This window comes from Somniosus microcephalus, chromosome 11 (genome assembly GCF_052327205.1).
Source record: "Somniosus microcephalus isolate GS21.2 chromosome 11, FLI_Smic_1.0, whole genome shotgun sequence".
NCBI classification, from domain to species: domain Eukaryota; kingdom Metazoa; phylum Chordata; class Chondrichthyes; order Squaliformes; family Somniosidae; genus Somniosus; species Somniosus microcephalus.
This window is the reverse complement of record NC_140997.1, coordinates 7,086,350-7,108,305: the sequence shown is the minus strand read 5'-3', so window position 1 is coordinate 7,108,305 and position 21,956 is coordinate 7,086,350. Positions and strand designations below refer to the sequence as shown.

Here is a 21,956-nt window from a genome sequence, read left to right as displayed (position 1 = left end):
CATTTTTGCCAGGGCCATGTCTGCTCGCCTTGGCACCGTGCTGGCCCACATGATTCACCCCGACCAGTCCTACACGGTCCCGGGCCGGACCATCCACGATAACATTCATCTGGTCCGGGACCTGGTCCACCATTCCCAGAGGGCTGGTCTCTTGGTCGCTTTCCTTTCCCTGGATCAGGAGAAGGCATTCGACAGGGTAGATCACGAGTATCTCTTCGGGACTCTGCGCGCATTTGGGTTTGGGACGCATTTTGTCACCCGGATCTGAATTCTGTATGCCGCCACGGAGTGTCTGATTAAAGTTAATGGGTCTTTGACGGCACCCCTTCGCTTCGGGAGGGGGATGCGTCAGGGATGCCCCATGTCCGGTCAGTTATACGCCGTTTGCGTAGAACCTTTCCTGCGCCTCTTGCGGAAGAGGTTGACGGGACTGGCTGTGCAAGGGCCGGGCGTGGAGGTGGTCCTCTTGGCTTACGCCGATGACGTGCTCCTCATGGTCACGGATCCCGTCGACTTGCGGAGGATGCGAGAATGCCAGCAGATTTACTCGGACGCATCCTCCGCCAAGATCAACTGGGAGAAATGTTCCAGACTCCTGGAAGAAGAGAAGAAGGATCAGTGGTGGGTGAACTCCCTGCCAGAGGAGTTCGGGCCCTTCGCCTGGAGCACCACGCACCTCCTCTATTTGGGAGTCTACCTTAGCCCTGCCAAGGATGCCTGGCCGGCGAACTGGCGAGAGCTGGAGGCCAAAGTCACCGCTCGCCTAGGACGCTGGACAGGACTGCTCCGAGTGTTGTCCTACAGGGGTCGAGCACTGGTCATAAACCAGCTGGTGGCCGCCATGTTGTGGTCCGGTTGGTCACTTTGATCCCTCCCCCTGTGTTTGTCGCCAAGGTGCAGAAGAAGCTCATCGACTTCTTCTGGGACAAAAGGAAGCACTGGGTCTCTGCCGCGGTTCTGTGTCTCCCACTTAGGGAGGGCGGTCAGGCGCTGGTGTGCCTTCGCACCCGGGTGGCGACTTTCCATCTTCAGACGCTGCAGAGATACCTGTACATGGAGAATCCTCCTCGATGGTGTGCGCTGGCGACGTATTTCTTCCGTCAGCTGCACGGCCTCAACTACGACACGCAGCTCCTGTTTGTGAAAGTGGGCGGTACGCGTGCCTGCCTGCGGGAGCTGCCTGTCTTCTACCAGGAGCTGCTATGGGTTTGGAAGGACGTCGCTTCCAGGCGGAGCTCTCCTCCATCAGGAGTGGCGGCTGTCCTTTGGGAGCCGCTGCTCAGGAATCCGCACCTCCACGACCGCGGGTTCGGGTGCTGGCGGAGGGCAGGGCTGTGCCTGGCAAGGTGACCAGGGTCGGGGACCTGCTCGATGGCGGAGGAGTGGGCTGGATGGCGCCGGAGGAGCTGGCGCAGCGCCTGTCTTGGGCCAACGTCCAGCTCGCGGCCGATTCCATTGAGTCGCTGAAAGTGGCACTGGGCCCCGACTCCACTAGGTGTATCGAGGAGGCTCAAGCACGTGGGGCGATCCCGTCCGAACTGACCCCCGTTCAAACGGAATTCCTCATCGGCGCCTGGCCCTGAAACCCCTCTCGGGAACCGGCGCCTCACAACTTGAGCCGTCTCGGGGAAATGCCCTCCGTGCCTTTTCATTCCGCACGGAGGCGTTTCCTGTACGGGCTGCTCCTGCACACTCTCCACTTAGCCATCTTCGTCTGCTGTCCGGAGCGTGCCATCTTACATAGAAACATAGAAGATAGGGGCAGGAGTCGGCCATTCGGCCCTTCGAGCCTGCTCCGCCATTCAACGAGATCATGGCTGATCATCCAAACCCTAGCACCCGGTCCATACACTGACAGCCATCCCACCCAAGCCCTATCCCCGTAACCCCGTAACCCCACGTATTTAATCCCCCCTAACACTAAGGGCCAATTTTTATCATGGCCAATCAACCTAACCCGCACATCTTTGGACTGTGGGAGGAAACCGGAGCACCCGGAGAAAACCCACGCAGACACGGGGAGAATGTGCAAACTCCACACAGACAGTCACCCGAGGCCAGATTTGAACCCGGGTCCCTGGCGCTGTGAGGCAACAGTGCTTGCCGTCCGGCGGAGGCGAAGGTCCCCAGTGGAGGGCTCCCTATGCGGGAGTCCTCCCTTGTTCTATTGGGGACTTGGCCTGGAGGGTGTTGCACGGAGCAGTCCCGTGCAATATGGTTTTAAGTCGGTTCACGGACTCCCAGGCCGCCTGCCTTTTCTGTGGCCTGGAGGAGTCTGTTTTTCATGTATATATGGAGTGTGAGAGGTTGCAGCCCCTCTTCCACTCTTTGAAGGGGCTACTCCTCGATTTTTGGCTGCACTTCAGTCCCACGCTCCTGATCTTTGGTCACCCGGTGCGGAGGGGAGCGGGCGGGTCGGAGGACCTCCTCGTAGGACTGCTCCTGGGCCTGGCCAAAAAGGCCATTAACTGGTCCAGGCAGCGGGCGGTTGAGGGGGTCATTCGGCCCGGCTGCCTGCCTCTCTTTCGCGGCCATGCTTGCGCCCGGGTGGCCCTGGAGATGGAGCATGCGGTGTCCGCTGGCACACTCGAGGTCTGGAGTGCATCATTACCCCAGCCAACTAAATTTTAATTTAATTTGTTAAGGTTCTTTTAAAGTTTTATTAATTTACAGACAATTTGATTAATCACCCAAACAAAAGAGTACACCCTTTTTTGAACAAGGGTGGAACATTTGCAATTCTCCAGTCCTCTGGCACCAGCCCCGTATCTAAGGAGGATTGGATTATTACGTTTGGAACTCTCTTCCGCAAACGGCAATTGATGCTAGATCAATTGTTAATTTTAAATCTGAGATTGATAGATTTTTTGTTAACCCAAAGGTATTTAGGGATGTGGGCCAAAGGTGGGTATATGGAGTTATGTCGCAGATCAGCCATGATCTCTTTGAATGGGGGAACAGGCTCAAGGGGCTGAATGGCCTCCTTCTGTTCCTATGTTCCCTCCTGTTGAGAAAGGCATATAGACATGAGGTGAGGGCCAGGATAGGGATTGGCTGTGATGCCTCTCACAGTCGAATAGTGTGCCATATGCCTAGGCTCATGGAGAATGGAGACATGGGTGAGGTCCTGGAGGGTGCCCGGTGCTGGTACTCCAGGAAGACTTTGCGAATCAGAGGGGAGCAGGGTTCCTGATCCCAGTGATTGACAGCTGGAGCCCCGCCTCGTCCTGTCTGATTGACAGCCGGAGCCCCGCCCCTCCCCGTCTGATCGACAGCTGGAGCCCCGCCCCGCCCCATCTGATTGACAGCTGGAGCCCCGCCCCTCCCTGTCTGATTGACAGCTGGAGCCCCGCCCCTCCCTGTCTGATTGACAGCTGGAGCCCCGCCCCTCCCTGTCTGATTGACAGCTCGCGCCGCTCGGTTCGCCCAGTCGCGCCGCGGCAGTTGATCGTCTCAATGGGGGACCGCAGGGTGAGCAATGTCTACCTGCTGGGAGTGGGTTTCATGCTCATCTTCACCGCCTTCACCACCTGCGGCAACATCGAGGTGAGGCTTAACCCCTTTAATAAAGTGTAAGGGCAGCGAGTGAGAGAGGGTCCGGAGGCTGGGAACTGGGGAAAGTGGGTTAGGGTTAGAGTAACTGGGTTAGGGTTAGAGTAACTGGGTTAGGGTTTAGAGTAACTGGGTTAGGGTTAGAGTAACTGGGTTAGGGTTTAGAGTAACTGGGGGTTAGGGTTCGAGTAACTGGGGGTTAGGGTTCGAGTAACTGGGGGTTAGGGTTCGAGTAACTGGGGGTTAGGGTTCGAGTAACTGGGTTAGGGTTTAGAGTAGCTGGGTTAGGGTTTAGAGTAGCTGGGTTAGGGTTTAGAGTAACTGGGTTAGGGTTTAGAGTAACTGGGGGTTAGGGTTTAGAGTAACTGGGGGTTAGGGTTTAGAGTAACTGGGTTAGGGTTTAGAGTAACTGGGTTAGGGTTTAGAGTAACTGGGTTAGGGTTAGAGTAACTGGGTTAGAGTTTAGAGTAACTGGGGGTTAGGGTTAGAGTAACTGGGTTAGGGTTTAGAGTAACTGGGTTAGAGTTTAGAGTAACTGGGGGTTAGGGTTAGAGTAACTGGGGGTTAGGGTTAGAGTAACTGGGGGTTAGGGTTAGAGTAACTGGGTTAGGGTTTAGAGTAACTGGGGGTTAGGGTTAAGTAACTGGGTTAGGGTTCGAGTAACTGGGTTAGGGTTTAGAGTAACTGGGTTAGAGTAACTGGGAGTTAGGGTTAGAGTAACGGGGTTAGGGTTTAGAGTAACTGGGTTAGGGTTTAGAGTAACGGGGGTTAGGGTTAGAGTAACTGGGTTAGGGCTAGAGTAACTGGGTTAGGGTTTAGAGTAACTGGGTTAGGGATTAGAGTAACTGGGTTAGGGATTAGAGTAACTGGGTTAGGGGTTAGAGTAACTGGGGGTTAGGGTTAGAGTAACTGGGGGTTAGGGTTAGAGTAACGGGGTTAGGGTTTAGAGTAACTGGGTTAGGGTTTAGAGTAACGGGGTTAGGGTTAGAGTAACTGGGTTAAGGTTAGAGTAACTGGGTTAGGATTAGAGTAACTGGGTTAGGATTAGAGTAACTGGGTTAGGGTTAGAGTAACTGGGTTAGGGTTTAGAGTAACTGGGTTAGGGTTTAGAGTAACTGGGTTAGGGTTTAGAGTAACTGGGTTAGGGTTTAGAGTAACTGGGTTAGGGTTTAGAGTAACTGGGTTAGGGTTTAGAGTAACTGGGTTAGGGTTTAGAGTAACTGGGTTAGGGTTTAGAGTAACGGGGTTAGGGTTTCGAGTAACTGGGTTAGGGTTTCGAGTAACGGGGTTAGGGTTTCGAGTAACGGGGTTAGGGTTTCGAGTAACGGGGTTAGGGTTTAGAGTAACGGGGTTAGGGTTTAGAGTAACTGGGTTAGGGTTTAGAGTAACTGGGTTAGGGTTTAGAGTAATTGGGAGTTAGGGTTAGAGTAACGGGGTTAGGGTTTAGAGTAACTGGGTTAGGGTTTAGAGTAACTGGGTTAGGATTTAGAGTAACTGGGTTAGGGTTAGAGTAACTGGGTTAGGGTTTAGAGTCACTGGGTTAGGTTTAGAGTAACTGGGTTAGGTTTAGAATAACTGGGTTAGGGTTAGAGTAACTGGGGGTTAGGGTTAGAGTAACTGGGGGTTAGGGTTAGAGTAACTGGGGGTTAGGGTTTAGAGTAACGGGGTTAGGGTTAGAGTAACTGGGTTAGGGTTTAGGGTAACTGGGTTAGGGTTAGAGTAACGGGGTTAGGGTTTAGGGTAACTGGGTTAGGTTTAGAGTAACTGGGTTAGGGTTTAGGGTAACTGGGTTAGGGTTTAGGGTAACTGGGTTAGGGTAGAGTAACTGGGTTAGGGTTTAGAGTAACTGGGTTAGGGTTAGAGTAACTGGGTTAGGGTTTAGAGTGGGTTAGGGTTTAGAGTAACTGGGGGTTCGGGTTCGAGTAACTGGGGGTTAGGGTTAGAGTAACTGGGTTAGAGTAACTGGGTTAGGGGTTAGAGTAACAGGGTTAGAGTAACTGGGTTAGGGGTTAGAGTAACTGGGGGCTATGGGTTAGAGTAACAGGCTATGGGTTAGAGTAACAGGCTATGCGTTAGAGTAACAGGCTGTGGGTTAGAGTGTACTTTAGAGTAACAAAAGTATAAGTTTGGGTTAACAGTACTCGGATGTGGGTTAAAGTATCAAGGTATGGGGTTAAATATTGGGGCATGGACTGAAGTGACAATGTATTTGATAAAGTAACAGTGTGCGTTAAAGGAACAATATATGTATCATAATAACTGCGCCAGTTAAAGTAGCAATCTACCGTTTAAAGTGGTATATCAATTAAAGTAACAATGTATTGGTTAAAGTGGCACTGTATCAGCTAAAGTAAGGATTACATTGGATATACGGCACAGAAACGGGCCATTCGGCCCAACCAGTCCATGCCGGTGTTTATGCTCCACTCGAGCCTCCTCCTGTCTTTCCCCATCTAACTCTATCAGCGTAACCCTCGATTCCCTTCTCCCTCATAGGCTTATCCAGCCTCCCCTTAAATGCATCCATACTATTCACCTCAACCACTCCCTGTGGTAGCGAGTTCCACATTCTCACCACTCTCTGGGCAAAGAAGTTTCTTCTGAATTCCCTATTGGATTTCTTCGTGACTATCTTATATTTATGGCCCCTAGTTCTGGTCTCCCCCACAAGTGATAATTTTTGTGGTCGTGTTAATAATTCAGTTAGTTTCAGCATAATTATGGATGAAGACAAAGAAAAAATAGGAGTAAAGGTTCTAAATTGGGGGAAGGCCAATTTTACTAGGCTGAGAAGTGATTTAGCAAAAATGGACTGGAAACAGTTACTTGAAGGTAAATCAGTGTCTGAGCAGTGGGAGGCATTCAAGAGGGAGATACATGGAGTTCAGGGTAAACATGTTCCCACAGAGAAAAAGGGTAGAACTGTCAAATTTAGAGCCCCCTGGATGACGAGGTGCATACAGGGTAAGATAAGGGAAGCCTAAATCAGATATCGTGAGCTCAATACTGCAGAAAGCCTAGAAGAGTATAGAAAGTGTAGGGATGAAATTAAGAAAGAAATTAGGAAAGCATAAAGAGGGCATGAAAAAATACTGGCAAGTAGAATCAAAGAAAATCTAAAGACCTTTTATAATTACATAAGGAGCAAGAGGATAGAGTAGGGCCTATCAGGGATCAAAATGGTGATGTGTGTGGAGGCGGAGGATGTGGGGAAGGTATTCACAAGAGGGGGACGATGCAGACATTGAAGTTAAGGAGGAAGATAGTGAAATATTGGACGGGATAAACATAGTAAGAGAGGAAGTATTAAAGGGTTTAGCATCCTTGAAAGTAGATAAATCGCCAGGGCCGGATGAAATATATCCGAGGCTATTAAAAGAAGCGAGGGAGGAAATTGCGGAGGCTCTGACCATCATTTTCCAATCCTCCCTGGCTACAGGTGTGGTGCCGGAGGATTGGAGAACTGCTAACGTTGTACCATTGTTTAAAAAGGGAGGAAGGGATAAACCAAGCAATTACAGGCCAGTTACTTTAACCTCGGTGGTGGGCAAATTACTGGAATCAATTCTGAGGGACAGTATAAACCTTCATTTAGAAAGACACACATTAATCAAGGACAGTCAGCAGGGTTTTGTTAAGGGAAGGTCGTGTCTGACTAACTTGATTGAATTCTTTGAGGAGTTAACGAGGAGGGTCGATGAGGGTAGTGCATTTGATGTAGTCGACATGGATTTTAGCAAGGCTTTTGACAAGGTCCCACTGGCAAATGGAATTCAATCTGGGAAAAGTGTGAGGTAATGTATTTGGGGAGGGGCAACAAGGCAAGGGAATACACAATTAATGGGAGGATACTGAGAGGTGTGGAGGAACAGAGGGACCTTGGAGTGTATGTCCAAAGATCCTTAAAGGTAGCAGGACAGGTCGATAAAGTAGTTAAAAATGCATACGAAATGCTTTCTTTTATTAGCCGAGGCATAGAATACAAGAGCAGGGAAGTAATGCTTCAACTGTATAAAACACTAGTTAGGCCGTAGCTAGAGTACTGCGTGCAGTTCTGGTCACCACATTACAGGAAAGATGTGATTTCACTAGAGAGGGTACAGAGGAGATTTATGAGGATGTTACCAGGACTGGAAAACTTTAGCTCTGAGGAAAGATTGGATAGGCTGGGGATTGTTTTCCTTGGAACAGAGGAGGCTGAGGGGAGATCTTATTGAGGTGTGTAAAATTATGAGAGGCCGAGATAGATTGGATAGGAAGGACCTATTTCCCTTAGCAGAGAGGACAAGAGCCAGGGGACATAGATTTAAAGTAATTGGTAGAAGGATTAGAGGGGAAATGAGGAAAAGAAATTTCACCCAGAGGGTGGTGGGGGTCTGGAACTCACTGCCTGAAAGGGTGGGAGAGGCAGAAACCCTCATCACATTTAAAAAGTACTTGGATGTGCACTTGAAGAGCCGTAACCTACAGGGCTACGGACCTAGTGCTGGCAGGTGAATGAGACTGAGTAGCTCTTTTCCGACTGGCGAGGACACAATTGGGCCGAATGGCCTCCTTCTGTGTTGTAATTTTTCTATGATTCTATGAAGTGGAAACACTCTCTGTATCCACTCTATCAGAACCTTTCATGATTTTAAAGACCTCTATTAGGTCGCCCCTCAGCCTTCTCTTTTCAAGAGAAAAGAGACCCAGCCTGTTCATCCTTTCCTGATATGTATACCCTCGCATTTCTGGTATCATCCTTGTAAATCTTCTCTGCACCCTCTCCAGTGTCTCTATATCCTTTCTATAATATGGTGACCAGAATTGCAGACAGTACTCCAAGTGTGGTCTAACCAAGGTTCGATACGCGTTTAGCATAACTTCTCTACTTTTCAATTCTATCCCTCTAGAAATAAACCCTAGTGCTTGGTTTGCTTTTTTATGACCTTGTTAATCTGTGTCGCTGCTTTTAGTGATTTGTGTATTTGTACTCCGAGATCCCTTTGTTCCTCTACCCCACCTAGACTAACACCCTCCAAGTGATAAGTGACCTCCCTATTCTTCCTACCAAAATGATTCAAATAGCTTGCAGTGTTCCAGGGCTACAGTGTACTGGGATAAAGGTGCATCAGATAAGAGTTACTGCAAGGGGTGACCGGGACGTGACAATCAGCCTCACTGTCCTCAATCATTATCCAGTGACCACTCCTGGACAGGGGCCATGTGTTGGGTGAGGACAAGATCGGGCTTGGCGGTGGTGCCCTCCACAGTCAAATATTCTGCTGACATTCACCGTCCGGGCTCACTCGTAAGGACTGGTCGCTTGGGTGAAGAACAGGAGGAGCGACAGCAAAGGGGTCAGCTGGAGAGGAGGGGAGAAAACCGCAGAGGGGAGAAAAACAGACCCAAGGCAGAGAGACTGAAATAATTGGCTGTGGTTGCTATTTACTCATCCACTCACAGCATGTGATCCCAGGACGGGGGCACAAACAGAAACTCTGTTCTTCAAATAACTTTTATTGCCTGCCAGCAACTCGTGACCGTGACATCATTTGAGCAGGAGTCTCAGAGCCAGTTCAATTAAACTCCCTGTTCAGAACCATAATTTGTATCAATCCCAAACTAATCCCACTGACTCAGTCTCCCCATAGCTCTGTATCAATCCCAAACTAATCCCACTGCCCCGCTCTCTCCCCATAGCCCTGTATCAATCCCAAACTAATCCCACTGCCCCGCTCTCTCCCCATAGCCCTGTATCAATCCCAAACTAATCCCACTGCCCCGCTCTCTCACCATAGCCCTGTATCAATCCCAAACTAATCCCACTGCCCTGCTCTCTCCCCATAGCCCTGTATCAATCCCAAACTAATCCCACTGCCCCACTCTTTCCCCATAGCCCTGTATCAATCCCAAACTAATCCCATTGCCCCGCTCTCTCCCCATAGCCCTGTATCAATCCCAAACTAATCCCATTGCCCCGCTCTCTCCCCATAGCCCTGTATCAATCCCAAACTAATCCCACTGCCCCGCTCTCTCCCCATAGCCCTGTATCAATCCTAAACTAACCCCACTGCCCCGCTCTCTCCCCATAGCCCTGTATCAATCCCAAACTAATCCCACTGCCCCGCTCTCTCCCCATAGCCCTGTATCAATCCCCAAACTAATCCCACTGCCCCGCTCTCTCCCCATAGCCCAGTATCAATCCCAAACTAATCCCACTGCCCCGCTCTCTCCCCATAGCCCAGTATCAACCCCAAACTAACCCCACTGCCCCGCTCTCTCCCCATAGCCCTGTATCAATCCCCAAACTAATCCCACTGCCCCGCTCTCTCCCCATAGCCCTGTATCAATCCCAAACTAATCCCACTGCCCCGCTCTCTCCCCATAGCCCTGTATCAATCCCAAACTAATCCCACTGCCCCGCTCTCTCCCCATAGCCCTGTATCAATCCCAAACTAACCCCACTGCCCCGCTCTCTCCCCATAGCCCTGTATCAATCCCAAACTAATCCCACTGCCCCGCTCTCTCCCCATAGCCCTGTATCAATCCCAAACTAATCCCACTGCCCCGCTCTCTCCCCATAGCCCTGTAGCAATACCAAACTAATCCCACTGCCCCGCTCTCTCCCCATAGCCCTGTATCAATCCCCAAACTAATCCCACTGCCCCGCTCTCTCCCCATAGCCCTGTATCAATCCCCAAACTAATCCCACTGCCCCGCTATGTCGCCAAAACTGTTCATAATTTTAAAAACCTCAATAAACACCTCTTAGCCTTCTCTGTTCCAATAGAGATTGTCCCATTATCTCAGGTTTCTCCTCATAACTGTATCACACAGTACTCCAACTCTGGCCAAAAGAGTGTTTGGACAAATTTATCATTATTTCTTTACTCGTGCATCTCTCTCTCTCTCTCTCTCTGTGAAAGCTGCAGTATGGATTCACTAGCATGATACCAGGAATGAGAGGTTAGAGTTACAACGAGAGACTTGAAAATCTAAGGCTACATTCAAAGGTTAAGGGGGGATCTAACAAGCATTTAGAATTCTGAGAGGGCTTGAAAATAAATAGTGAAACATTAATTCCACGAGTCTCTCGAGCCTGTTCCACCATTCAATCAGATCGTGGCTTAATTTGAAATAAAAGAAAGACTTGCATTTATATAGCGCCTTACACGACCACTGGGTGTCCTGAAGCGCTTTACAGCCAATTAAGTACTTTTGAAGTGCAGTCACTGTTGTAATGTAGGAAACGCGGCAGCCAATTTGCACACAGCAAGCTCCCATAAACAGCAATGTGATAATGACCTGTTTTCGTGATATTGATTTGAGGGATAAATATTGGCCGGGACACCGGGGATAACTCCCCCTGCTCCTCTTCAAATAGTGCCGTGGGATCTTTTACATCCACCTGAGAGAGCAGACGGGGCCTTGGTTTAACGTCTCATCCGAAAGACGGCACCTCCGACAGCGCAGCACTCCCTCAGTACCGCACTGGAGTGTCGGCCTGCATACGGTGCTCAAGCCTCTGCAGTGGGACTTGAACCCACAACTTTCTGGCTCAGAGGCGAGAGAGTGCTGCCCACTGAGCCACGGCTAACACTGTGTGTCAGTCAGAAAAACCATAATGAATGTTAGTGCTGTCGAAGATAAAAAGGGTCAGTTTGGCTCGGTGGGCAGCAGTCGCGCCTCTGAGTCAGGTCATAGGTTCGAGTCCCACACCACGACTTGAGCACATAGCCTGGGCCTGACACTCCAGTGCAGTACTGAGGGAGCGCCACACTGTCAGAGGTGCTGTCTTTCGAAGGAGATGTTAAACCGAAGGCCCCGTCTACCAGTTGGGATGGATGTTAAAGATCCCATGGCCACGATTGGAAGGAGAGTTCTCCCCGGTGCCCTGGCTCCTCAACTACCACCACCAAATGAGCAGATGAACTCATCTCACTGCTGCTTGTGGGATCTTGCTGTGTGGAGCATGGCTGCCGTGTGTGCCTGTGCAGCAACAGTGCGACTACCTTGCAAAGTCATTGACGATGTCTCTGAGGGATGTAGGAACCTAAACCCTTTCAATGTTCCTCTTTTGCAGCAAACAGTAATAAGGAGTTTGACCAACACCAGTTTCTCCGGCAGCGGTTACAACAGGTACCAGAGGGTCCGAGACTTTCCTACCGGTTGAATGGGTTTCTGAGTCAGGTCATAGGTTCGAGTCCCACACCACGACTTGAGCACATAGCCTGGGCCTGACACTCCAGTGCAGTACTGAGGGAGCGCCACACTGTCAGAGGTGCTGTCTTTTGGAGGAGATGTTAAACCGAGGTCCCGTCTACCAGTTGGGATGGATGTTAAACACCGACGCCCCCCGTGTTGCACCGTGCCGCTGGCGGGAAGCTCACCGACCGGCTGCGAGCATTCCAGAAACCTGGGGTCTGCACCGAGCACGGTTCAGTCTGGTGTTCTGCAGCTGGGAATCTCAACTGCTGGATCTGCTCTCCAGGGAGTCCCTCCGCGGAACCAGATTTGTTTTTCCCGCTGCTGCCCCTGGACATGTCCATGCCAATCCCGGCGGGTTACGGGATTTATTTATTTCTTGCTCTTGAGCTGGGAGTTCACACTGCACTGGGCATGGCTGGCATTAATCCTGGTGAGCTACACGGACCTCCCTTTCCCATGGCATGCTGGAGATCTGCTGTTGCCCCGGTTGGGGCGAGTCCACGCACCCAGATTTCAGCCTCGAGCCTTGTCCACAGCAGAGGAATCCTTCGCTCTGAGTGGGGTCGTATGGTGAGGCCAGGGTCGGAACTCCCCTCTCACCCCCAACAAAATCATTTTCTGATCGAGCGACATCACTAGACCCTGTTGCCTTTGGCAGTTGGCCTAACGCATCCATTGCAACAACAACTTGCATTTATATAGCACCTTTAACGTAATAAAACATCCCAAGGCGCTTCACAGGAGCGATTATCAAACAAAATTTGACACCGAGCCACATAAGGAGATATTAGGACAGGTGACCAAAAGCTTGGTCAAAGTGGTCGGTTTTAAGGAGGATCTTGAAGGAGGAGAGAGAGGCGGAGAGGTTTAGGGAGGGAATTCCAGAGCTTGGGGCCCAGGCAGCAGAAGGCACGGCCACCAATGGTGGAGCGATTAAAATCGGGGATGCGCAAGAGGCCGGAATTGGAGGAGCGCAGAGATCTCTGAGGGGTGATGGGGCTGGAGGAGATTACAGAGATAGGAAGGGGTGAGACCATGGAGGGATTTGAAAACAAGGATGATCATTTTAAAATCGAGGTGTTGCTTAACCGGGAGCCAATGTAGGTCAGCGAGCACAGGGGTGATGGGTGAACGGGACTTGGTGCGAGTTAGGATTGCAAGATGTAACCCTGAGCTGCAGAGTACCAATGGGCAATGAGAATACCTTGGCCAATGGAAAACCCAAGGGTGTGCAGAACAGCACCCTTCTGTTTCAGTAAGAAACGTCTTTCTGCGCCCATGATAGGGGAGAGTGTACATGGGCTGTGGGAGGAGATTCAATGGGTGGGTAGAGTCTGTGATAGGGGAGAGTGTACATGGGCTGTGGGAGGAGATTCAATGGGTGGGTAGAGTCCATGATAGGGGAGATTGTACATGGGCTGTGGGAGGAGATTCAATGGGTGGGTAGAGTCCATGATAGGGGAGAGTGTACATGGGCTGTGGGAGGAGATTCAATGGGTGGGTAGAGTCTGTGATAGGGGAGAGTGTACATGGGCTGTGGGAGGAGATTCAATGGGTGGGTAGAGTCCATGATAGCGGAGATTGTACATGGGCTGCGGGAGGAGATTCAATGGGTGGGTAGAGTCTGTGATAGGGGAGATTGTACATGGGCTGCGGGAGGAGATTCAATGGGTGGGTAGAGTCTGTGATAGGGGAGATTGTACATGGGCTGCGGGAGGAGATTCAATGGGTGGGTAGAGTCTGTGATAGGGGAGATTGTACATGGGGTGTGGGAGGAGATTCAATGGGTGGGTAGAGTCTGTGATAGGGGAGATTGTACATGGGGTGTGGGAGGAGATTCAATGGGTGGGTAGAGTCCATGATAGCGGAGATTGTACATGGGGTGCGGGAGGAGATTCAATGGGTGGGTAGAGCCTGTGATAGGGGAGATTGTACATGGGGTGTGGGAGGAGATTCAATGGGTGGGTAGAGTCTGTGATCATGTAGCTAGTACCTGGGTTGTAGAAGGAACAGGAACGAAGGGCCGAATGGGCGGCTGTAACATCACAATTTGTTGTGTTTTTTTTTGCCAGCCTCGCCATTATCTATGGAGTGTTTTCAGCTTCTAACCTCATTGCACCGTCCGTGGTGGCAGTTATCGGACCGAAGCTGTCCATGGTATTCAGCGGACTTGTTTACAGGTAAGACTGGTTCTTGTTGGGTTTCAGACTCACTCGCTCCCGCACAGCAGCCAAGATAAAGCTTGTTATCGAATAGAATATTCCTCTCACAGACCCCGACCGCCAACCTCTCTCGCCATCTCTACCATCCCTGTTCCCCCCTCTATTCAACTGGCCTGCATTCTCAGAACTTCCCTTTCTTTCTCCTTCCGACTTCGAAGTCTTGCACTCGCTCCCCTCTCTCCGTCCTGCGCCCTCTCCCCTCTCTCCGTCCTGCGCCCTCTCCCCTCCCTCCGTCCTGCGCCCTCTCCCCTCCCTCCGTCCTGCGCCCTCTCCCCTCCCTCCGTCCTGCGCCCTCTCCCCTCCCTCCGTCCTGCGCCCTCTCCCCTCCCTCCGTCCTGCGCCCTCTCCCCTCCCTCCGTCCTGCGCCCTCTCCCCTCCCTCCGTCCTGCGCCCTCTCCCCTCCCTCCGTCCTGCGCCCTCTCCCCTCCCTCCGTCCTGCGCCCTCTCCCCTCCCTCCGTCCTGCGCCCTCTCCCCTCCCTCCGTCCTGCGCCCTCTCCCCTCCCTCCGTCCTGCGCCCTCTCCCCTCCCTCCGTCCTGCGCCCTCTCCCCTCCCTCCGTCCTGCGCCCTCTCCCCTCCCTCCGTCCTGCGCCCTCTCCCCTCCCTCCGTCCTGCGCCCTCTCCCCTCCCTCCGTCCTGCGCCCTCTCCCCTCCCTCCGTCCTGCGCCCTCTCCCCTCCCTCCGTCCTGCGCCCTCTCCCCTCCCTCCGTCCTGCGCCCTCTCCCCTCCCTCCGTCCTGCGCGCGCACTCCCCTCCCTCCGTCCTGCGCGCGCCCTCCCCTCCCTCCGTCCTGCGCGCGCCCTCCCCTCCCTCCGTCCCGCGCGCCCGCCCTCCCCTCCCTCCGTCCCGCGCGCCCGCCCTCCCCTCCCTCCGTCCCGCGCGCCCGCCCTCCCCTCCCTCCGTCCCGCGCGCCCGCCCTCCCCTCCCTCCGTCCCGCGCGCCCGCCCTCCCCTCCCTCCGTCCCGCGCGCCCGCCCTCCCCTCCCTCCGTCCCGCGCGCCCGCCCTCCCCTCCCTCCGTCCCGCGCGCCCGCCCTCCCCTCCCTCCGTCCCGCGCGCCCGCCCTCCCCTCCCTCCGTCCCGCGCGCCCGCCCTCCCCTCCCTCCGTCCCGCGCGCCCGCCCTCCCCTCCCTCCGTCCCGCGCGCCCGCCCTCCCCTCCCTCCGTCCCGCGCGCCCGCCCTCCCCTCCCTCCGTCCCGCGCGCCCGCCCTCCCCTCCCTCCGTCCCGCGCGCCCGCCCTCCCCTCCCTCCGTCCCGCGCGCCCGCCCTCCCCTCCCTCCGTCCCGCGCGCCCGCCCTCCCCTCCCTCCGTCCCGCGCGCCCGCCCTCCCCTCCCTCCGTCCCGCGCGCCCGCCCTCCCCTCCCTCCGTCCCGCGCGCCCGCCCTCCCCTCCCTCCGTCCCGCGCGCCCGCCCTCCCCTCCCTCCGTCCGCGCGCCCGCCCTCCCCTCCCTCCGTCCCGCGCGCCCGCCCTCCCCTCCCTCCGTCCCGCGCGCCCGCCCTCCCCTCCCTCCGTCCCGCGCGCCCGCCCTCCCCTCCCTCCGTCCCGCGCGCCCGCCCTCCCCTCCCTCCGTCCCGCGCGCCCGCCCTCCCCTCCCTCCGTCCCGCGCGCCCGCCCTCCCCTCCCTCCGTCCCGCGCGCCCGCCCTCCCCTCCCTCCGTCCCGCGCGCCCGCCCTCCCCTCCCTCCGTCCCGCGCGCCCGCCCTCCCCTCCCTCCGTCCCGCGCGCCCGCCCTCCCCTCCCTCCGTCCCGCGCGCCCGCCCTCCCCTCCCTCCGTCCCGCGCGCCCGCCCTCCCTCCCTCCGTCCCGCGCGCCCGCCCTCCCCTCCCTCCGTCCCGCGCGCCCGCCCTCCCCTCCCTCCGTCCCGCGCGCCCGCCCTCCCCTCCCTCCGTCCCGCGCGCCCGCCCTCCCCTCCCTCCGTCCCGCGCGCCCGCCCTCCCCTCCCTCCGTCCCGCGCGCCCGCCCTCCCCTCCCTCCGTCCCGCGCGCCCGCCCTCCCCTCCCTCCGTCCCGCGCGCCCGCCCTCCCCTCCCTCCGTCCCGCGCGCCCGCCCTCCCCTCCCTCCGTCCCGCGCGCCCGCCCTCCCCTCCCTCCGTCCCGCGCGCCCGCCCTCCCCTCCCTCCGTCCCGCGCGCCCGCCCTCCCCTCCCTCCGTCCCGCGCGCCCGCCCTCCCCTCCCTCCGTCCCGCGCGCCCGCCCTCCCCTCCCTCCGTCCCGCGCGCCCGCCCTCCCCTCCCTCCGTCCCGCGCGCCCGCCCTCCCCTCCCTCCGTCCCGCGCGCCCGCCCTCCCCTCCCTCCGTCCCGCGCGCCCGCCCTCCCCTCCCTCCGTCCCGCGCGCCCGCCCTCCCCTCCCTCCGTCCCGCGCGCCCGCCCTCCCCTCCCTCCGTCCCGCGCGCCCGCCCTCCCCTCCCTCCGTCCCGCGCGCCCGCCCTCCCCTCCCTCCGTCCCGCGCGCCCGCCCTCCCCTCCCTCCGTCCCGCGCGCCCGCCCTCCCCTCCCTCCGTCCCGCGCGCCCGCCCTCCCCTCCCTCCGTCCCGCGCGCCCGCCCTCCCCTCCCTCCGTCCCGCGCGCCCGCCCTCCCCTCCCTCCGTCCCGCGCGCCCGCCCTCCCCTCCCTCCGTCCCGCGCGCCCGCCCTCCCCTCCCTCCGTCCCGCGCGCCCGCCCTCCCCTCCCTCCGTCCCGCGCGCCCGCCCTCCCCTCCCTCCGTCCCGCGCGCCCGCCCTCCCCTCCCTCCGTCCCGCGCGCCCGCCCTCCCCTCCCTCCGTCCCGCGCGCCCGCCCTCCCCTCCCTCCGTCCCGCGCGCCCGCCCTCCCCTCCCTCCGTCCCGCGCGCCCGCCCTCCCCTCCCTCCGTCCCGCGCGCCCGCCCTCCCCTCCCTCCGTCCCGCGCGCCCGCCCTCCCCTCCCTCCGTCCCGCGCGCCCGCCCTCCCCTCCCTCCGTCCCGCGCGCCCGCCCTCCCCTCCCTCCGTCCCGCGCGCCCGCCCTCCCCTCCCTCCGTCCCGCGCGCCCGCCCTCCCCTCCCTCCGTCCCGCGCGCCCGCCCTCCCTCCCTCCGTCCCGCGCGCCCGCCCTCCCCTCCCTCCGTCCCGCGCGCCCGCCCTCCCCTCCCTCCGTCCCGCGCGCCCGCCCTCCCCTCCCTCCGTCCCGCGCGCCCGCCCTCCCCTCCCTCCGTCCCGCGCGCCCGCCCTCCCCTCCCTCCGTCCCGCGCGCCCGCCCTCCCTCCTCCGTCCCGCGCGCCCGCCCTCCCCTCCCTCCGTCCCGCGCGCCCGCCCTCCCCTCCCTCCGTCCCGCGCGCCCGCCCTCCCCTCCCTCCGTCCCGCGCGCCCGCCCTCCCCTCCCTCCGTCCCGCGCGCCCGCCCTCCCCTCCCTCCGTCCCGCGCGCCCGCCCTCCCCTCCCTCCGTCCCGCGCGCCCGCCCTCCCCTCCCTCCGTCCCGCGCGCCCGCCCTCCCCTCCCTCCGTCCCGCGCGCCCGCCCTCCCCTCCCTCCGTCCCGCGCGCCCGCCCTCCCCTCCCTCCGTCCCGCGCGCCCGCCCTCCCCTCCCTCCGTCCCGCGCGCCCGCCCTCCCCTCCCTCCGTCCCGCGCGCCCGCCCTCCCCTCCCTCCGTCCCGCGCGCCCGCCCTCCCCTCCCTCCGTCCCGCGCGCCCGCCCTCCCCTCCCTCCGTCCCGCGCGCCCGCCCTCCCCTCCCTCCGTCCCGCGCGCCCGCCCTCCCCTCCCTCCGTCCCGCGCGCCCGCCCTCCCCTCCCTCCGTCCCGCGCGCCCGCCCTCCCCTCCCTCCGTCCCGCGCGCCCGCCCTCCCCTCCCTCCGTCCCGCGCGCCCGCCCTCCCCTCCCTCCGTCCCGCGCGCCCGCCCTCCCTCCTCCGTCCCGCGCGCCCGCCTCCCTCCCTCCGTCCCGCGCGCCCGCCCTCCCCTCCCTCCGTCCCGCGCGCCCGCCCTCCCTCCCTCCGTCCCGCGCCGCCCTCCCCTCCCCGTCCCGCGCGCCCGCCCCTCCCTCCGTCCCGCGCGCCCGCCCTCCTCCCTCCGCCCGCCCTCCGTCCCGCGCGCCCGCCCTCCCCTCCCTCCGTCCCGCGCGCCCGCCCTCCCTCCCTCCGTCCCGCGCGCCCGCCCTCCCCTCCCTCCGTCCCGCGCGCCCGCCCTCCCCTCCCTCCGTCCCGCGCGCCCGCCCTCCCCTCCCTCCGTCCCGCGCGCCCGCCCTCCCCTCCCTCCGTCCCGCGCGCCCGCCCTCCCCTCCCTCCGTCCCGCGCGCCCGCCCTCCCCTCCCTCCGTCCCGCGCGCCCGCCCTCCCCTCCCTCCGTCCCGCGCGCCCGCCCTCCCCTCCCTCCGTCCCGCGCGCCCGCCCTCCCCTCCCTCCGTCCCGCGCGCCCGCCCTCCCCTCCCTCCGTCCCGCGCGCCCGCCCTCCCCTCCCTCCGTCCCGCGCGCCCGCCCTCCCCTCCCTCCGTCCCGCGCGCCCGCCCTCCCCTCCCTCCGTCCCGCGCGCCCGCCCTCCCCTCCCTCCGTCCCGCGCGCCCGCCCTCCCCTCCCTCCGTCCCGCGCGCCCGCCCTCCCCTCCCTCCGTCCCGCGCGCCCTCCCCTCCCTCCGTCCCGCGCGCCCTCCCCTCCCTCCGTCCCGCGCGCCCTCCCCTCCTCCGTCCCGCGCCCTCCCCTCCCTCCGTCCCGCGCCCTCCCCTCCCTCCGTCCCGCGCCCTCCCCTCCCTCCGTCCCGCGCCCTCCCCTCCCTCCGTCCCGCGCCCTCCCCTCCCTCCGTCCCGCGCCCTCCCCTCCCTCCGTCCCGCGCCCTCCCTCCCTCCGTCCCGCGCCCTCCCTCCCGTCCCGCGCCCTCCCCTCCCTCCGTCCCGCGCCCTCCCCTCCCTCCGTCCCGCGCCCTCCCCTCCCTCCGTCCCGCGCCCTCCCCTCCCTCCGTCCCGCGCCCTCCCTCCCTCCGTCCCGCGCCTCCCTCCTCCGTCCGCGCGCCCTCCCCTCCCTCCGTCCCGCGCGCGCCCTCCCCTCCCTCCGTCCCGCGCCGCGCCCTCCCCTCCCTCCGTCCCGCGCCCTCCCCTCCCTCCGTCCCGCGCCCGCGCCCTCCCCTCCCTCCGTCCCGCGCCCGCGCCCTCCCCTCCCTCCGTCCCGCGCCCGCGCCCTCCCCTCCCTCCGTCCCGCGCCCGCGCCCTCCCCTCCCTCCGTCCCGCGCCCGCGCCCTCCCCTCCCTCCGTCCCGCGCCCGCGCCCTCCCCTCCCTCCGTCCCGCGCCCGCGCCCTCCCCTCCCTCCGTCCCGCGCCCGCGCCCTCCCCTCCCTCCGTCCCGCGCCCGCGCCCTCCCCTCCCTCCGTCCCGCGCCCGCGCCCTCCCCTCCCTCCGTCCCGCGCCCGCGCCCTCCCCTCCCTCCGTCCCGCGCCCGCGCCCTCCCCTCCCTCCGTCCCGCGCCCGCGCCCTCCCCTCCCTCCGTCCCGCGCCCGCGCCCCCGTCCCGCCCTCCTCCCCGCCCGCGCCCTCCCCTCCCTCCGTCCCCGCGCCCTCCCCTCCCTCCGTCCCGCGCCCGCGCCCTCCCCTCCCTCCGTCCCGCGCCCCCTCCCCTCCCTCCGTCCCGCGCCCTCCCCTCCCTCCGTCCCGCGCCCTCCCCTCCCTCCGTCCCGCGCCCTCCCCTCCCTCCGTCCCGCGCCCTCCCCTCCCTCCGTCCCGCGCCCTCCCCTCCCTCCGTCCCGCGCCCTCCCCTCCCTCCGTCCCGCGCCCTCCCCTCCCTCCGTCCCGCGCCCTCCCCTCCCTCCGTCCCGCGCCCTCCCCTCCCTCCGTCCCGCGCCCTCCCCTCCCTCCGTCCCGCGCCCTCCCCTCCCTCCGTCCCGCGCCCTCCCCTCCCTCCGTCCCGCGCCCTCCCCTCCCTCCGTCCCGCGCCCTCCCCTCCCTCCGTCCCGCGCCCTCCCCTCCCTCCGTCCCGCGCCCTCCCCTCCCTCCGTCCCGCGCCCTCCCCTCCCTCCGTCCCGCGCCCTCCCCTCCCTCCGTCCCGCGCCCTCCCCTCCCTCCGTCCCGCGCCCTCCCCTCCCTCCGTCCCGCGCCCTCCCTCCCTCCGTCCCGCGCCCTCCCCTCCCTCCGTCCCGCGCCCTCCCCTCCCTCCGTCCCGCGCCCTCCCCTCCCTCCGTCCCGCGCCCTCCCCTCCCTCCGTCCCGCGCCCTCCCCTCCCTCCGTCCCGCGCCCTCCCCTCCCTCCGTCCCGCGCCCTCCCCTCCCTCCGTCCCGCGCCCTCCCCTCCCTCCGTCCCGCGCCCTCCCCTCCCTCCGTCCCGCGCCCTCCCCTCCCTCCGTCCCGCGCCCTCCCCTCCCTCCGTCCCGCGCCCTCCCTCCTCCGTCCCGCGCCCTCCCCTCCCTCCGTCCCGCGCCCTCCCCTCCCTCCGTCCCGCGCCCTCCCTCCGTCCCGCGCCCGCGCCCTCCCTCCGTCCCGCGCCCTCCCTCCGTCCCGCGCCCTCCCTCCGTCCCGCGCCCGCGCCCTCCCCTCCCTCCGTCCCGCGCCCGCGCCCTCCCCTCCCTCCGTCCCGCGCCCGCGCCCTCCCCTCCCTCCGTCCCGCGCCCGCGCCCTCCCCTCCCTCCGTCCCGCGCCCGCGCCCTCCCCTCCCTCCGTCCCGCGCCCGCGCCCTCCCCTCCCTCCGTCCCGCGCCCGCGCCCTCCCCTCCCTCCGTCCCGCGCCCGCGCCCTCCCCTCCCTCCGTCCCGCGCCCGCGCCCTCCCCTCCCTCCGTCCCGCGCCCGCGCCCTCCCCTCCCTCCGTCCCGCGCCCGCGCCCTCCCCTCCCTCCGTCCCGCGCCCGCGCCCTCCCCTCCCTCCGTCCCGCGCCCGCGCCCTCCCCTCCCTCCGTCCCGCGCCCGCGCCCTCCCCTCCCTCCGTCCCGCGCCCGCGCCCTCCCCTCCCTCCGTCCCGCGCCCGCGCCCTCCCTCCGTCCCGCGCCCGCGCCCTCCCTCCGTCCCGCGCCCGCGCCCTCCCTCCGTCCCGCGCCCTCCCCTCCCTCCGTCCCGCGCCCTCCCCTCCCTCCGTCCCGCGCCCTCCCCTCCCTCCGTCCCGCGCCCTCCCCTCCCTCCGTCCCGCGCCCTCCCCTCCCTCCGTCCCGCGCCCTCCCCTCCCTCCGCCCTGCGCCCTCCCCTCCCTCCGCCCTGCGCGCCCGCCCTCCCCTCCCTCCGCCCTGCGCGCCCGCCCTCCCCTCCCTCCGCCCTGCGCGCCCGCCCTCCCCTCCCTCCGCCCTGCGCGCGCGCCCTCCCCTCCCTCCGCCCTGCGCGCGCGCCCTCCCCTCCCTCCGCCCTGCGCGCGCAGCCCTCCCCTCCCTCCGCCCTGCGCGCGCGCCCTCCCCTCCCTCCGCCCTGCGCGCGCGCCCTCCCCTCCCTCCGCCCTGCGCGCGCGCCCTCCCCTCCCTCCGCCCTGCGCGCGCGCCCTCCCCTCCCTCCGCCCTGCGCGCGCGCCCTCCCCTCCCTCCGTCCTGCGCGCGCGCCCTCCCCTCCCTCCGTCCTGCGCGCGCGCCCTCCCCTCCCTCCGTCCTGCGCGCGCGCCCTCCCCTCCCTCCGTCCTGCGCGCGCGCCCTCCCCTCCCTCCGTCCTGCGCGCGCGCCCTCCCCTCCCTCCGTCCTGCGCGCGCGCCCTCCCCTCCCTCCGTCCTGCGCGCGCGCCCCTCCTCCCTCCGTCCTGCGCGCGCTCGCTCCCCTCCCTCCCTCCCTCCCTCGTTCCTGCGCGCGCTCGCTCCCCTCCCTCCCTCCCTCCCTCGGTCCTGCGCGCGCTCGATCCCCTCCCTCCCTCCCTCTCTCGGTCCTGCGTGCTCTCTCCCCTCCCTCCCCCCGTCCTGCGCGCTCCTGCTCCTCTTTGAAATGGAAGCTCATCTCCGACTCCCAGTTTCTCCCAGGATTCGGCTGTGGATCTCATTGCCTCCTCCACTCTCCCCTTTCCCCCTACAATCCACCGAACTGATATTCCTGATTCATCTCCTTTGGAAAGATGTCAAGGCCTTGAAGAGGTAACAGAGGAGATTTAAAAGAAAGACTTGCATTTATGTAGCGCCTTTC

The 21,956-nt window shown here is 62.3% G+C and overlaps 1 protein-coding gene across 4 annotated transcripts in view; it reads left to right on the top strand.

The window, feature by feature from the left end:
• The first annotated feature begins 3,407 nt into the window (after positions 1–3,407).
• LOC147110275 (UNC93-like protein MFSD11) overlaps positions 3,408–21,956 on the top strand; it is a 39,340-nt gene continuing 20,791 nt past the window's right edge. For 3 of the 4 annotated variants that reach the window (XM_086000079.1, XM_086000080.1, XM_086000077.1), the window contains exons 1-3: positions 3,408–3,546; positions 11,618–11,673; positions 13,815–13,922. In XM_086000079.1, the coding sequence (XP_085856205.1) occupies positions 3,457–3,546; positions 11,618–11,673; positions 13,815–13,922 (254 nt within the window). In that variant the 5' untranslated portion in view covers positions 3,408–3,456. The remainder of the gene's footprint in view (positions 3,547–11,617; positions 11,674–13,814; positions 13,923–21,956) is intronic. The other variant, XM_086000078.1, reaches the window with a different exon arrangement.